The 16,051-nt window shown below is 30.8% G+C and overlaps 1 protein-coding gene across 1 annotated transcript; it reads left to right on the top strand.

The window, feature by feature from the left end:
- Positions 1 to 9,956: 9,956 nt before the first annotated feature.
- LOC114728671 (aspartic proteinase nepenthesin-1) lies at positions 9,957 to 11,586 on the top strand. The gene has a single exon (XM_028915605.1). It carries the CDS (start codon positions 10,033 to 10,035, stop codon positions 11,377 to 11,379), a length of 1,347 nt encoding a protein of 448 aa, XP_028771438.1. The 5' UTR covers positions 9,957 to 10,032; the 3' UTR covers positions 11,380 to 11,586.
- Positions 11,587 to 16,051: the final 4,465 nt, after the last annotated feature.

Genomic DNA, 16,051 nt, shown 5'->3' with positions numbered 1-16,051 from the left:
AAGCAAATTGTGGTTCAGCTTAATAAATGTTCTTTTTTGTATCAAAAAATAAATTTTCTTTTTTCATAAAAAATAAATTTTATTTTGAAAATAGATCTTATTATTTTTTATATTTGAATTTTTTCATATATTTTATATTTTACATGGATTAAGGAATTTATCTCAATAAATTATAGCACTTAAACCGTACCAGCTAAAAATGATATTTAAACTTTATATTTTTAAATTATCTTGATTTTTAAAAATTGTTTTTTTTTTGTATTTGAAAATTAATATTGTTAATTGATATAAGGAAAAGCATTTTAGGACCTCTGGTTTAAGATACATAAAAATGATAATCATTCGTACAGTTTTTTCCCGGCGACCTCTAAGAACGTAGTTTCGCGCCTTTCTTCAATTATATATAGAGGCCTTATTTTACATGCTGGACTTGTTCAATCTTCCTTCCGTTGTAGTCAAACCGATTTGTGAAGAAATTAAGAAGCGATGTTACGTCGTAGTTGGAGCTTGCCTCCCAATTATGGCCTCCGGCGAAGGGATGCTTCTCCGGCGGATCACCGGAGGAAACAAAGGTCTCAAAGCTTCTCTGGGTGAGTTTTCAGAAATATCCATAATCTTAATGATTCTTGATGCTATATATGATTATATATTCTTGCAGAAAGTTGTTGGTATCTGATCTTTAATTTCTCTCTCTCGTTAATCCCGCAAGAATTTAGCTTGTTTGGTAGCTGTTTGATTTTTGGTCAGCTCATTAAATTTCAAGTTCTTCTGTGTTATTTGGTGGTTTGAATTAAAACATTTCATGTAGTCTTGAATCAAAAGAAATATGAATGACAGAGAATTATCTTTCTTACCGAATCAATTCTTGACCATCAACATTGTCGGAATTAATCTAATAATATCTGAGCATTTGCACTCAATGAATCCTTCTGTTTATTGATTAGTGCTAACGTACATATATCTGTGATGGTTTCAGGCGTGAAATGATTAAAGAATTGAGAATGTTGGATATGAGCAACACCACAAAAGAAGACAGGCAAGAGTAAGACTTAATGACTAGATAGACTTCTCTCCAAAGTGTTTTCTCCAAAATTTAGACTTCGTATTTAATGATCAGTTCAGTGTTGTTAAGGCAGCTCCTTGGAGAATAATTTTTATCAGCAAATTAACTCACGATGTTGGAATCCCTATCATCAACTTCTTTTTGTGGGATTTGAAAAGTGAATTAATTAAAGCCGTAATGATTAGTGAAGTTCGTAATTTAAAACAATCCTATATCCATTGTGCATTAAGTCTTTCTGTTAAATCTTTGGATTTTCTGGCAGGCCGGACGAAGGAGGGAGATTATTGTTGGAATTGATGGCAGAAAAGGCGGCAAGAAGAAAAGAAGAAGCGAAAATTATGAAGGAGGAGTTAAGTTCAGCGCTGACGAAGTTAGATAAAATAATGAGCAAGGCAAAGAACTTGAAGAAATTGGAGGATCTTGATGAAGCCAAATCCGGGGATGACAAGCAAGATACCTGCATTGATGCTAAAAGAAGGAAACAAGTGAGGATCTTGCTCTGAGTCAAAACTGACAAATTCCAAGAATGTGCATATATATAACTCATTGTATATAGCTCTAGATAATTTTAATGATCAAGGGTCCTAACTATTATTAGGCAACTTTATCAAATGATTCTGTGACATGTATTGACTTGCTATAATTTAATTTAGAGATACCTATGATTAATTAGCTGCCTCTGTTTTTACCTTTATGATGACTGGCGATAACCTTAACAAGGCTAATAAGTTCAAAACTAAATATCTTTATATGTGGTGAATGCTATAACTTGATGAGCTTCAATACTTGATTTGGGACTTCTTGTCAATTATCATCAAACTTGCTTCCATGTGTTGTGTCACTGACATTGGTTGTTGTAGTTTTATATGTGAATGTTGTGGTCTAATGAATTTCTAGGAACGCAGTCTGGTTTCTGTTCTCGCCTAAGTTACATATATATACTAGGAGGATTCATCAATAACTAGCTAGTTTATATGAGTCACATTTTTGTGGATAGGGAAAATTAGCTAAGCTAAACACTATATATAAATGTAATTATGCAGTATTGCAGTACGAACTAGGAATCAGTGACCAATTAACAGTTGTATTGCTTTTTTTTTTTGGCCAACCAATTAACATTGTATTGTTTGTTTGTTATGTTTTGATTGGTTTATATGTAGGAAGAAGCTCAAAAGGAGAGAACTGAGATGCATCAAATGATTGATGAGCTTACGAGAGAAGAAATTCATCGAACAAGTTACTTAGGAGCCACCACACAGGAGGAGGATGCTGAGACTGAAATGAATTCTAATTAGGCTCCGTACGTAAAATCACAATTTTGGGGTCTCATCATCACATGGCCCTCAGCTGCTTGTAAAAATCATATGTTCTTGATGGGTTTTCTATCTTGTTCTTTCATTATAGAATAACATTAGAGTGTTGGTGTTTCAAGACTTCAAGTCCTTATAAGATTGAATAAGTATGGCATTTTGAACTATAAGATTTCATGGTATATGCTTAAGATTGCACTTATATTGAAAAGAATACAAATTTTACATGATTATGAGGAACATTAACGCATTTTATTAATATGAAATGTCAAGAAAAGCTTGTGCATTACAGGAATGCGATACGATGCTAGTCTAAACCTCTAAACGAGTACTGATCATATTGAGGGCCGTTAAAAAAAAGTGAATAAATTGGCCAAATTTTTTTAAAAAAGAAGAACAGAACAGTCCTTAGTTTGATTCATCATAAAAGCTCTTTTCATCTTTTATTGTTGATACAAAGTCATGTCTTTTTTTTAAGATTAATTTTTACAATACGGTTTTTTGTATATAATTAGTAATTATTTTATAGGCTAAAATGTATTTTTAATTTTTAATTTTTTAACTTTATACAAAGTTTTATTTTGATCCCTTAACTTTAAAAAGTGTACTTTTAGTTTTTTAACCTTAAAATTGTTAATAAAAAATGATAATATTGGGATTTTGAATGTTGACAAAACATTCTCAAATGCTAACTTATTAGCTTTAATTTTTAAAAAAACTATAATTGTTATAAAAAATCATCATTTATTAAAACTTGTTATTTCAATATTAAAAAAATGAAAATATATTTTTTTAAATTAAAAAATAAATTAAAATATTTTTAAAATTAACGACTAAATGTGTATTTTAACCTTATTTTATACATATGGGCACGTGTACATTCACTTGGCTCGTTTACGAATTAATGAGCACCCAAGATCACAAACCTTTTTTTAAAAAAAAAAAAAAACTAATCAGCTAAGAAAACTAGAAAACCTTAGCTGACGCCCATGCGATTGCCAGATTTATAGTTTTTATTTTCATAAAAAATATATAATAATTCATCGAACTATAACTTTCAACTTCAAAAATTAAGTTTCGTATACTAACAAGAATAAAATCTTGCAATTTGGAAAATATTAATCTATAAATTTAAAAACTACAAATTATAAATATAATTCTGCAAGGTATTCATTGTAACTTAATAATTATTCTTTGTTTTCAAAGATTGATTTCAACAGTTAACTGTCAATTATACATTTATATGTGAAATACAGTTATGCGCCTTTCTTGAATTATAATTTTTTTCCGGTAAAACGAAAAAAAAAAGAAGAGCAATTGTGGGGCTGCTTAGAATAGAGGTAGTCTTATATAAAGGCCCTCTCTTACATACTGGACTTTATCATATTCCTTCCGCTGCAGTCAAACTAATTGGTGCAGAAACTAATTAAGAAGCAATGCTGGGTCGTAGTCGGAGCTTACCTCCCAATTATGGCCGCCGGCGAAGGGATGCTTCTCCGGTGCTCCACCGGAGAAAACGAAGGACTCAAAGCTTCTCTATGTAAGGTTTTTCAGAAACATACATGCATAATATTTATGATTCTTGCAGCAAGTTGTTAGTCTGATCTGATCTCTGATCTTTCTTTCTCTCATTAATCCCTCAAGAATTGGCCTGCTCGCTAGCTGTTTGAGCTTTGGTCAGTACATTAAATTTCAAGTTCTTTTGTGTTATTTGGGTGGTTTGGATTGCAACATTTCTTGTAGTCTCTTGCGTCAAAAGAAATTGTGAATGATAGAGAATTATTTTTCTTCCCGAATCACCAATTCTTGACCATCAACGAACATTGCTGGGATTGTTATTCTTTTAAGTCCTTTTTTGTACGCTAACGTACATATATCTGTGATGGTGTACGTCAGGCGTGAAATGAGCAAAGAACTGAGAATGTTAGATGCCTATGAGGAGCTACACAAAAGGCGACTGGAAAGACTAAAGGCTTTAGAGACGAAGTTGAATTCAATATTAGATCTAAAGATTTCTGTATTAGATCATTTGTTAGCCCGATTACAAAAGTTAATCAAAGATCCTCTACTTGATCCTGTAAGTATATACTATAATATATGCAACTCTCTCTTTAAAGAAACCCAAAAATAAAAATTGTGACTTGTGGCTGATCATTCTTTGAATAATCTTGTGAAGTAAGTATAGGTTTCTTGTAGAGGATTATAATCACAAGTATTTGAGATTTCTCTTCAAGATCTTTATTCTAATTAACCATTTATACATCCATGTGGTCTGATTACTGGCAACAAACTCGATCATAAGTACAGACCAAGTTTCTACAGTCCTTAACCATTATCTGCTTTCTAACATTCAAGACTTGCTTAAGAAGTAATTAATTCTAAGTTATTAATTACTTGTGTTATTAACCTGCAGTAATGTCTTCTTTATATTATATTGTTACAGGACGAAAGGGAAAGGAGAAAAGAATGGATATGTAAGAAGATTGATGAAGTAGGTTCATGTGATAAGGAGGATGAATTAATAGCAGCAGTACGTGAGTTGGAAAACAAGGAGGAAGAATTTATAAACAAATTAGAGCTTAATCGTACCATGGAAATACTGAGAATTCGCAGAAAAAATGCCTAGTCTTGATTTCGTTTGCTCTATTTTCTAGGTTTAATCGTTTCATCTTATAGAGCTCATAATTAATTAAAGAGCTACTAGAACCATAACTCCCACAAAAACTCCATATGATAGTATACTATACGACTGATTCATATTAGAATGTAATTCTGTAAAGGCGAATTTGGCTGGATCAAGTTCATTATGCAGATAGATTCTATTATTGGTTATGATTATAAAAATCCAGTGAATGGAATTGGTTAAGCTCTTTTCTTTCTTTCTTTTTTTCATGCTTCTGTTCTGTTTTGTTTGTTCTCTGCCACCTTAATTTGCCACTGAATTTTCTTATCGGGTCCCTGAACTGCGTTAATATATACTAATGAATCTTAATTATTATTTCCCTGTTATCTTTTAATTAAGGTCCTAATATATATACGTATACGGCATGAATGTTACATTAAAAGCTCATGGAATAGCGAAAACAAGCAGTTGCTCAGGATTTAACAATTATATAAACAATACTGTTATTGATTAGTGCATCACTGCTGTATTTTTATGTGTATATATTTATATAATTAGTAATAACAATCTTTTTAAACGTGCTTTATTAATCTTTTCATTTGAAAAAAATTATATAATAAACCACAGACAAGAACGGAAGAAGAAAAAATAATAATAAGAAAAAATGCATTATTACATGCATGGATGTGACGCTAATTAGTCTAAACCTCTGTACAACTAATCGCATTGAGGACGTACGGTTAAAGTAATGATTCATTTTAGACATGCACCTTTTTATCTGTTATTGTGGATAAAAACTAATGCCTTATTTAGGTTTGATTTTTTTTCTATATGCGTTATTTATTTTATGTATAAATATAATTAATCATTACTTGGATCATTACGCCAATTAGCGAGCAGCAAAGATATAAGACTTGTGGGGTCATTCATGTAATGACATTGGTGAATGAGCCGGTCAAAATTCTTAGCATCAGGTTTAATAAGCATTCCTTTTTTTTTTTAATGAAAATACCAAGATATCTACCGGCGGATCCGGTGACTAATCCCTTTACTAGCTTGTAAGTACCTCGAAGGGTGGGATAGTTAGCATGGGGTTTTAAAGCTTTTACATGTTTAAGACGAGTTGAGGATCGAATCCTCGACATTTGGTTAAAAGAGGATGAGCCCCAACCGCTCAACTATACCCTTAGGTTGGCTTAATAAGCATTTCTGACTTCAATTATAATGCACTTTTAACATGTTTGATTTGAATAAAAAAAGCTTTAAACTCTACTATTAATCTTAAAATTTGATAACTTTTTAATTTCATTCATATTTTATATGTACTTTGTAAAAAATAAAAATTTATTATATAATAAATTATATGTAAGATTATTTATTTATATAATAAATATAATGAAATAACCAACATACGTTGGCATAGATGGATGAGGGACTGCATTCTTTACCCATCACTCCTGGGTTCGATTATGTTGGATGATGGAAATGGAACTGACGTGTTTAGAAAGGTAACCCCCATAATTAGGCCTCTGCAAGTCCCAATAGATTAATCTCCCACTACTCGAGTGGAGGGATACTATGGTGTTTCACTCAAAATAATATATAATGAAATAATTTATGAGAAAAATTGGTTAAAAAACTTCCTGTTTGAAAATTTAATTAGCTAAAAAGACCTGAATTTGAGCATGTATAAGTATGATTCATGAGCACAACATATCTTCTGATGTAGGCAACATATTATTGATAAGAAAATATTATATGTCTTTCCCTTGCAAACAGGAATATTGGATGAGAGAAGAAGCATGACAATTTGAACCATGTGGTGTGCTTTATGTCTGTGATTGCACTTAAACAGAAAAAAGATTATCGAAGGCCAAAAAAAGTGAAAAAAGATTATAACTTTCATAAAAAAAAATTCTATTTTTTAATAGACAAAAATTAAATTTCGCATGTGATAATTAGTATTCTGTTACTAACCAGAATAAAACCCTACAATTTGAAAATACTAATGTCTATATTTAGAAAGTATAAGTTATAAATATAATTTTATAAAGTATTGGATGAAAGTGGTAGCTATAATTATTTCTTCTTCTTCTTTTTCCAAAATAGAAAAGATTTCAAAAGTTGTTAACTGTCCATATTGTGAATGTTCCAGATACGCGAGCGCCCTTCTTTAATTATATTAATTATCGGTAAGGGGAAAATATATAGAAAACAATTGTAGAATAGAATTGAAGAAGCAGTCTGATACAAAGGCCCCTAATTTACTGAAACATGCACTCTTCCTCAATACGTAAGAGTGCATGTTTGAGATAAACAACTATTCCTCCTATCTTTTACAATTTAATTAGAAAATTGATGTTAGTCTTATATATAACACCTATTTATCATGTTTATCAATTTTTTCTAAATTAATCCTATTAATATTTTTTTAATAATAATCAAGTAGAAGAACAAATTAAAGAATTAAGAAAAATACTTAGAGTGTTTTAGAGAAAATATACCATACTAACGAATTTAACTGATATCTTTAATTTATTCAAATTAGTTAATTAGGTTTTACATTAAAGACCATAAGAATATTATTCTAGTTGCTGCAGTAATTAGGAGACAGAGGGATGAGATACGTAGCAGTTTGGTAGCTGAGTAAGGGGAAATAATATAGTAATGGCAAAAAGATGAATTAATAACCTCTAAATAAATCAGACCAATTCTAAGTTTGGCTTCTTCATTACAATAATGCTGTCTCTTACGCTACTTTCGTGGCATTTTCCTCACGAAGTGTTACCAAACGAGTGCTACTAGAGCCTAAAAATCGATCTATATTTAGACAATCTCAAATTAAATCTTACAAAAAGAACTAAAGCCAATTTAAACAACTAGATCTTATAAAAAGAACAGAAGAAAGTATCTCGTAAGTCTTTACATATTATCTTCCCAATAATTAATGAAGCTGGGTGCTTCTATTGTGTAGAAGATATTAGTTGTTTTCTACAACATCTTTAATGCTTATTTAATAATGCTGTAACGAGATAGTGATTGGTAAAATATATCTTTAGTTCTTAATATAAGAGCTAGTTTGACTTTCAATTTGATTATAAAAATAAGATCTCAGTCCGTTTTGTCTTTCATGTTTATCATTTTTTTTAAAGTAATTTTCGTAATAGTTGCACATATTAAAAGTTCTATCAAATTGTAGTTTTAACCAATATACATGATTAGTAAGAAAATTTTAGGGAAAAAAATACTTATTTATTACAAATAACTAACTTAACTAATTTTTTTAATCTTCTTAAATTATTCAGTTAAATTTTATATTAAACATTGGAAGTAGTATAAAGCTTAGTTTAATTTACTTTTTCTTCTATGGATCAAACAATAGTATAAATTGCTTTACTTCATATATAATGGAGAAATAATTAATGTGATGCATCATTGTTATGTTAAGGAATAGAAGGTAATTAATGACAAGCTAGTTTGACTAATGCCAATATACAAATAGATTGTGAAAACGAAGGCTTTAAGAATAAATGGAGATAACGACAATATCTTTGTCCCCACCTTTTCTCACCTAACTGAAAAAACGATCACTAACCTACTTGCTATTTTCCCCCATCCATGCGTATAATTCAAACAATCTCTCTAGCTATTATAAACAACGACTACTACGCACGCTGACACGTACGCATGTAATTATTATTCTCGTATTATTGCTATATTGATAAATTATTAAATAATTGAATATGAACCTGATGCTGCGTGTTAAGATGAATTATGTTTTAGTATATATGGTACGAATAGATGAATTTTCAGCTTAATTCTTATTTGTCTAATGAAAAAATCAGCCAACCGTCGGTCGAATTTGCAAGCTCTTTCTAATTATGGCTTGAAGATCCTACAATTATGTTTTGTAAGAGTCAATAATACAGATAGAATCTCAAAAATTGCGGATATATATGTAGTGACGTTAAACTACTATATATATATGTATAGGTATATGTATATAAAGATCTTTCTTTTAATTCTTGGTCATGAATGCATTAACCTTTGCATGCATAAAACAAGCTCAATTATGCTTTGATTATTATCCAAAACATTAATTCAATCTCAAAATGTTTAACATATACTACCTCCGGTCCTTAATATAAGACTTTGTTTAACTGTTATTTTAGTTCTAAATATAAGATCCCAATCTATTTTGTTTTTCATATTTATGTTTTTTTTTACAAAGTAGTCTTTTTAATAATGGAAGTTCTAGTCAATACATATAATTAGTAAGGATATTTTAAAAAGACAATATCTATTTATTATAAATAGGAAAAACCATATTGAAGGTGCCTATATTTTCTCTCAATTTTTAATTTGGTACCTATGTGTTTTTTCCCCTTTAATTAAACATTTAATTTTATCTTTTTAGAAACATTAGCTCTTATAACTTTGTTCTATTGATATTTTTAGTTTTTACATAAGGATCAATGATGTTAATAGAGGAAAAATAAAGATTTAGTTAAAAACAAAAAACACATAGGTACCAAATTGAAAATTGAAAAAAAGTATAAGTACCTCCAATATGGTTTTCCTTTATAAATAACTAACTTAACTTATTTTCTTAATCTACTTAAATTAGTTAACTAACTCTTATATTTAGGATTAGAAGAAGTACATCAAACGTATTTTTTGAGAGTAAAAGAGAAATGATGTTCTCATTGATGATAAAGAAGGATGAACGCAATATAAGGACTACGAAGAAACAGATTGTGCTAAAAGCTAGCAAGGGATCGATCAGTCCGGGATCTAAGGAATAGCAATTAAAACCTAACAATCTTGTAGGAAGCGAAAGCGTGTGAGATATTTTTCCTTTTGCTTGTGTTTAACTATAACTCTATAAGCCTCTCTTCAATTACTTCGTTTCATTCTTGATATCGACGCTTTATCTCACTCATGCAAACACCTCTCTTCACACTTGACCTATTTCTGTAGCTTAAAATCCTCACTTTCACTGCTCTTCATCTTCCATCCTCCATTAACGCCTAGCCATGGCTGCTTCATCTCTTTTCTTACTGGTTCCTCTATTCGCACTGCTTTTCCTGGGTCATCCTTCATCTTCTACCTCCAGATCACGTGCTTTGATCACCAATACTGATTCCATCAGACCCATTAGGCTCAATCTCCACCACGTCGATTCTGCCCAAAACCTCTCAAAACTCGAGCGTCTTCAACATGGGATCAAACGTGGCCAGGCCAGGTTACAGAGATTCAATTCTATTGTTCTCGCAGCTTCATCTTCAGCCTCACAAAGTTCTGATCAATTGGAAGCTCCTGTTTATGCCGGACGAGGGGCTTACCTCGTAAGTCTTTCTATAGGAACCCCACCAAAATCTTATTCTGCTGTTTTAGACACTGGAAGTGATCTAATCTGGACTCAGTGTAAGCCTTGTTCTAAGTGTTACAATCAACCCAGTCCCATCTTCGATCCCAAAGAGTCATCTTCTTTCTCTGCACTCTCTTGTTCAAGCGACCTCTGCTCTGCATTACCTTCATCTTCCTGTGACAAAAATACCTGCAATTATCTGTATTCCTATGGCGACAATTCATTCACCCAGGGTATTCTAGCCACTGAGACTTTCACCTTCGGAGAGAACAAAAAGGATCAAACTGCGGTTAAGAACATCGGGTTTGGTTGTGGAGAAGATAATGAAGGAGACGGGCTTGATCAGGCTTCAGGCCTGGTGGGTCTGGGTCGTGGGCCTTTGTCTCTGATTTCTCAGCTACACGAACCGAAATTCTCCTACTGCTTAACCTCCATGGACGATTCTGCAGCAAGTACTCTGTTTCTGGGATCGTTTCCTAGTTCAAAAGAACCAGTCACTACGTCTCTTCTCACAAACCCAACACTTCCATCTTTCTATTACCTTCCTCTTGAAGGAATCTCTGTGGGAGAAACTCGATTGGGCATTGATAAATCCATATTTGATATAAAAAAAGATGCAAGTGGAGGAGTAATCATAGATTCTGGCACGACCATTACATATTTAGAAAAGGAAGCTTATGAAGCATTAAAGAAAGAGTTCATATCTCAAACCAATCTACCAGTGGACACTTCAGGTTCAACTGGGCTTGATCTTTGCTTCTCTCTGCCTTCAGATTCATCACAGGTTAAGATTCCCCGAAAGTTGGTTTTCCATTTCAAAGATGCAGATTTGGAGCTTCCTACTCAGAACTACATGGTGGCCGATTCAAGTTCCAGTGTGGCTTGCTTAGCCATGGGAGCTTCAAGTGGCTTATCTATATTTGGGAACCTTCAACAGCAAAACGTACTGGTGAATTATGATGTTCTGAAGGAAACCATTTCCTTCCTTCCTACACAGTGTGATTCAATGTGAAGAGTTTGATTCCGTGCTTTAACTTGTATTTTAATTTGTTTTGTCCTTTGTTTTATGGTTTTTTTAACTTGTGTTATTCCATGATATGAGTTTTATTACTGTATTCATCTATTGGAGTAGCAGAGCAGAGGATGTTGTTGAAGCTTTGATCTTGGACTCAATATTGTTATTCGTCGTATGTGTGAATAAAAATGCTCTGTTTTTTAACTCTCTTTTTTTCCGAGACCCCATTGATGCTCCTTTGAACGTTTCTAGGTTCCCTGTCGTGTAAGTTAGAAGATTTCGATCACTTCACCTAATAATTGAACAAGGTGGGCCCGTTTCTGTGGTACCCAGGCTCTGATAAATGGACCCACCTGCTGTATTTAAGTTGAAATGAGGGCTGTTCACCAATTTGTCCTGTGTCCCGTTATGTCTCGGTGTTGCTCTGGTCTAAAGTCAGGTTGGGATTGAATGTCCCGTTTTGTTTGTTTTTCTAGAACATGTTTTGTCTTGTGATCAAACCTATTGCAATGGAGTTTTGTTGTTTTTTTTTCATACATATATTTTTAGTTTTTTAGCTTAGCCTTTCTAAAAGCATTTTTTTAAAAAAATTTAAACTCAATTCTCTTAAACAAAAATCCAAATAAATAATAATCAATAACATAATAATTTTTTAAAAAAATTTGAACTATGACAAAGTGGTATATTTAAAAGAGAAAGTTTAAATATTACAAACAGCTAAATAGTCTATACTAGCAACATTAAAAAGAAAAAAGAACTACTTTTAGGAATCACATCCATATGATAAGAAAAATTAAAAACCGGTGAAAGTATTTCCTATCGAATGATTGAAAGAGCATTGGGAGAATGAGCTTAAAGGCGTAAGAAACACCTATCAACATAGTGGATGTAGAGAGGATGCTTCCACTGAAGGGCCATGATGTCAGATTGGTTGATCCAGTAAAGGGCAACTCAGTAGTGGCTGTGTTTCTCAAAAATTCATCTACACCATTCCAAAAATCATCAACAACTATAAAAACTTTACATAAATAATAATTATTCAACCACATATATGTTAAAAGTTACAAATATGAACATTTTGTATTACATGTATCTCAAATATTTTGTATTTTTAACATTCAATAGTTATAATGTGATCAAAATTTTAAAAAAAAAAATATTAGTACCGAAAAAGGACCGAGACAAGATAACCCCATCTCATGTCTTGTGCTAAAAAATTTAAAGACAGGCCAACTTTAAACACTCTTAGTTGAAATATAATTGTTCGGGGGCTTTCAATAAGTTATAGAATTGTTTTCTTTAATCAGATGAAGTTGAGATCTGAGATGGCTTCTTGTGCTTCTTTGAATTTATTAAGAACTATGAAGTGTAATTATTTTAGTAGATTGTCTCGTGAATCATATGCACACAAAACTATTTGAGGGAAGTTGAAGAGCATGAATTCAAAATAAAAAATAAACTATGCATGGCGTCCAATCCACAAAAAAAAAGAAGAGGACACGCCCCCTTTAAACATAATAAGAAGGCATAAATATACTTGACGATTTTGTAGCCAGTGACACCAAACGCTTCTTTTAGATCTTTTGGACTACTACCTCTTGTCGGTAATATAAAATCTCGCTTGATTTTTATTTTGGTTCTAATTATAGGATCTCAATTTATTTTATTTTTCATATTTATGCATTTTTTTAAAGATAGTCCCTCTAATAATAGTAATTCTAACCAACAAGGATATTTTAGAAAAGATAACATATATTTATTACAAATAACTAACTTAACTTATTTCTTAATATTCTCAAATTAATCAATTAGCTTTTATAATTAAAACTGGAAATAGTATATCTTAAGATACGTGAGTTACGGCAAAAATAATATATAATAATATATAAGTTTAGAAATTTTCTATCTTAAATATAAGAATTGATTGACATGCTTATTTTAATCATAAATATAAAATTTCTTTTTTCTGTATCTCTAATATTTCTTTTCATACTGTCCTCGTTAGTTTTACCTTTTTTCACTTTATTTTTTTATTTTCTATACTTTCCATACACCATTGCATCAGATTTATTTTTCAGGAATTCAGATCTTAGATGAGAAATTGTTTTTTTTTTTTGAGTTCCAGGATAATTATTGCAGTCATCTTTCGATCTATAAATATTTTCCATGTTAAATTTAAGATTTTTTTTAACATCTTAAATTAACTTATTTAATAAAGAATAGGGAAAGCTAGAGAAAAGGACCAAGAAAAAGTTATATTTATTATAAAGGATCTTACAAATTATAATTGTTTAAAAGGACTATAAATTAAAAAACAAATATGCAAATGCCAAATTGCCCGTGATTAAATCACCTACATTTTCACTAACCAAACCTTAAATATTTGACAGTTATCATTAGTATGTATATTATTTTTATTTATTGGAAACAAAATGCACTCAAAATTTTTAACCAAAAATAAAAATTTCTTCAACCACTAAAATGAGGACAAATTTTTTATCTCTATTTTTTTCCTCAACCCTATTCGTCCTATTAAATATATTATAATTAAAAAAATTATGCATTAAATTACTTTTAAAAATTAGATTAAGTAATTTCTAAAAAATAGTCAGATATACTAAATGAGCAAAAATGTTGATAAAAATATATAAGCACACAAACATATAAAAATTTTATAAAGTAATTAATGATACATTATTTTTATTATTTTAATCAAATCAAAATTATTTTTCATAACATATTTCGACATGCATAAAGTTTTATGAATATTTTAAATTAATTTAATATTTTTTTTTTGAAACACTTGCTTCTAATTTAATGTCATAGAAAAAATAAAATTAGATTCATATATAAAATTTAGCTTTTTGTAAAAATAAATTAAAACGCAGACTATTAAATTTTAGTGATCAAATTTAAGCGAACATTATGATATATAATTATATTATACAACTTCTATAATGTATAGATTGAATAAAAAAAATAAAAATTGACGATAATAGATTGCTCTCCTATTTTCTAGCTACTAATTATCAAGTAATTGAGATGTAGTTAGATTGAGTATAAGAAAGTTTATTAAGGGTATAATTTAGTATTAATATATTTATACTTTAGTTTTTGGTCTTTCTAAGTAATTAAGATTTTTAAGGTCCTTCATAGTAAATATTATTTCCTTTAGATCCTCTATTCTAATTTTTCCTAAAGAATATCATGGCACGGGGGGATATAATTGGAGTGGGGTGGATTACAAGGCAAGCATTAATTGAAGGTTCAAAACAGAAAACATTCTAAAAGGCCTTGAGTGTCTTTGAACCCACGAATCCATAACAAAAGCCATACGGTAATTACTTTTTTTTTTTTGGGGTATCCCTGTAATTCTTATTTTCACATTTCAGGACGCAGATCGCCACAGGTGAGGCCCAATAATTATTGGGCTAAAACGTCCATTGGCATTGAGAGTTAACAGAATTTGAAATAGGTTCTGATATTGTTGCCCATTAAATAGAACGTTTGCATCTCACCTTAAAAAAAAAAAAAAATAGAACGTTTGCAATTTTGGTTCAGAAGGGTGAAGGAGTTAATTCTTACTGTGATTTTAGACCAATTAGTCTATGTAATGTACTATATAAGATCATCACCAAGGTCATGGGTAATAGATCGCAACCTATTCCTTCCAGAATGCCTTCCTTAAACTGTGACAATAGGGATAAAAAATGGTTAATTAGTCCTATCTATTATTTGATCCTAAATATAATAACTTAATTCACTTTGTCTCTTATATTTATCTATTTTTTCAAGATAGTTTTTGTAATGTTTACACATGTTAAAGGTTTCACTACATAGTAATTCTAGCTAATACACATGATTAATAAGGGTATTTCAGAAAAGACAATATCTATTTATTACAAATAATTAATTTAACTAATTTTTTTAATTTATTTAGATTAGTTAGCTATCTTTTATATTAAGGACCGGAGGTAATACTCTTTTGGTCCTAAATATAAAACCTTATCTTGTATTATGTATAAGGGTCTTATATTTAGGACCGGGGGAGTATATCTAAGATCCGTGAAAAACATTCTCATGTTTTTGCTTTTGCCTTCTTTCGGGGGCAACAGGTCTTTAGGATGAAGGAGATTAAACGGAAAGGAATGAACGCGTGGTTTCTGCTATTGTTTGTGCTGCGAAGATGTCTTGTGATCATGATGACGCAGCAGAATGTAATCCATTCGCCGACGTCTTTTGGGGTGAAAGTGCAATCTAAAGAACAGAAAGTTAGAGGGATTTGGTCGGGCTTTCACCACATATTCTATTGGCAAAAATTTCGTTTAAAACCACAGTATAAAATTAATTTCAAAGAGCCTCCAAAACTTTTTAAAATTTCACTATAGAACCAAAAGGGTAAATTGATATTAATTTCACCAAAAAAAATAGCACTATTACCCCTCATAATAAAAGTAGGAGAACCCATTTGTAAGTGAGATTAGAAAATTTGTAACATATATATATTACAACTGGAATTAGTCCCTTTACCACCTGAAGAAGGTGTCTGTGAGTGAACAAGTGTGGAAAAACCCATTTGCAAATAGAACTAGACAATTTATAACACACATACATTTATTTACAACTATAATTAGTCTATTTACATGTCACCTATTCACCTCCTTCACCT

The sequence above is a fragment of the Neltuma alba genome, unplaced genomic scaffold, assembly GCF_004799145.2.
Source record: "Neltuma alba isolate B1F8T4 unplaced genomic scaffold, ASM479914v2 tig00002446_pilon, whole genome shotgun sequence".
NCBI classification, from domain to species: domain Eukaryota; kingdom Viridiplantae; phylum Streptophyta; class Magnoliopsida; order Fabales; family Fabaceae; genus Neltuma; species Neltuma alba.
Note: the sequence above shows the minus strand (reverse complement) of the source record. Positions and strands in the feature narration are given on the sequence as shown.

Coding starts and splice junctions, on each gene's coding strand:
- LOC114728671 (XM_028915605.1), top strand. CDS start 10,033: ATGGCTGCTTCATCTCTTTTCTTACTGGTTCCTCTATTCGCACTGCTT.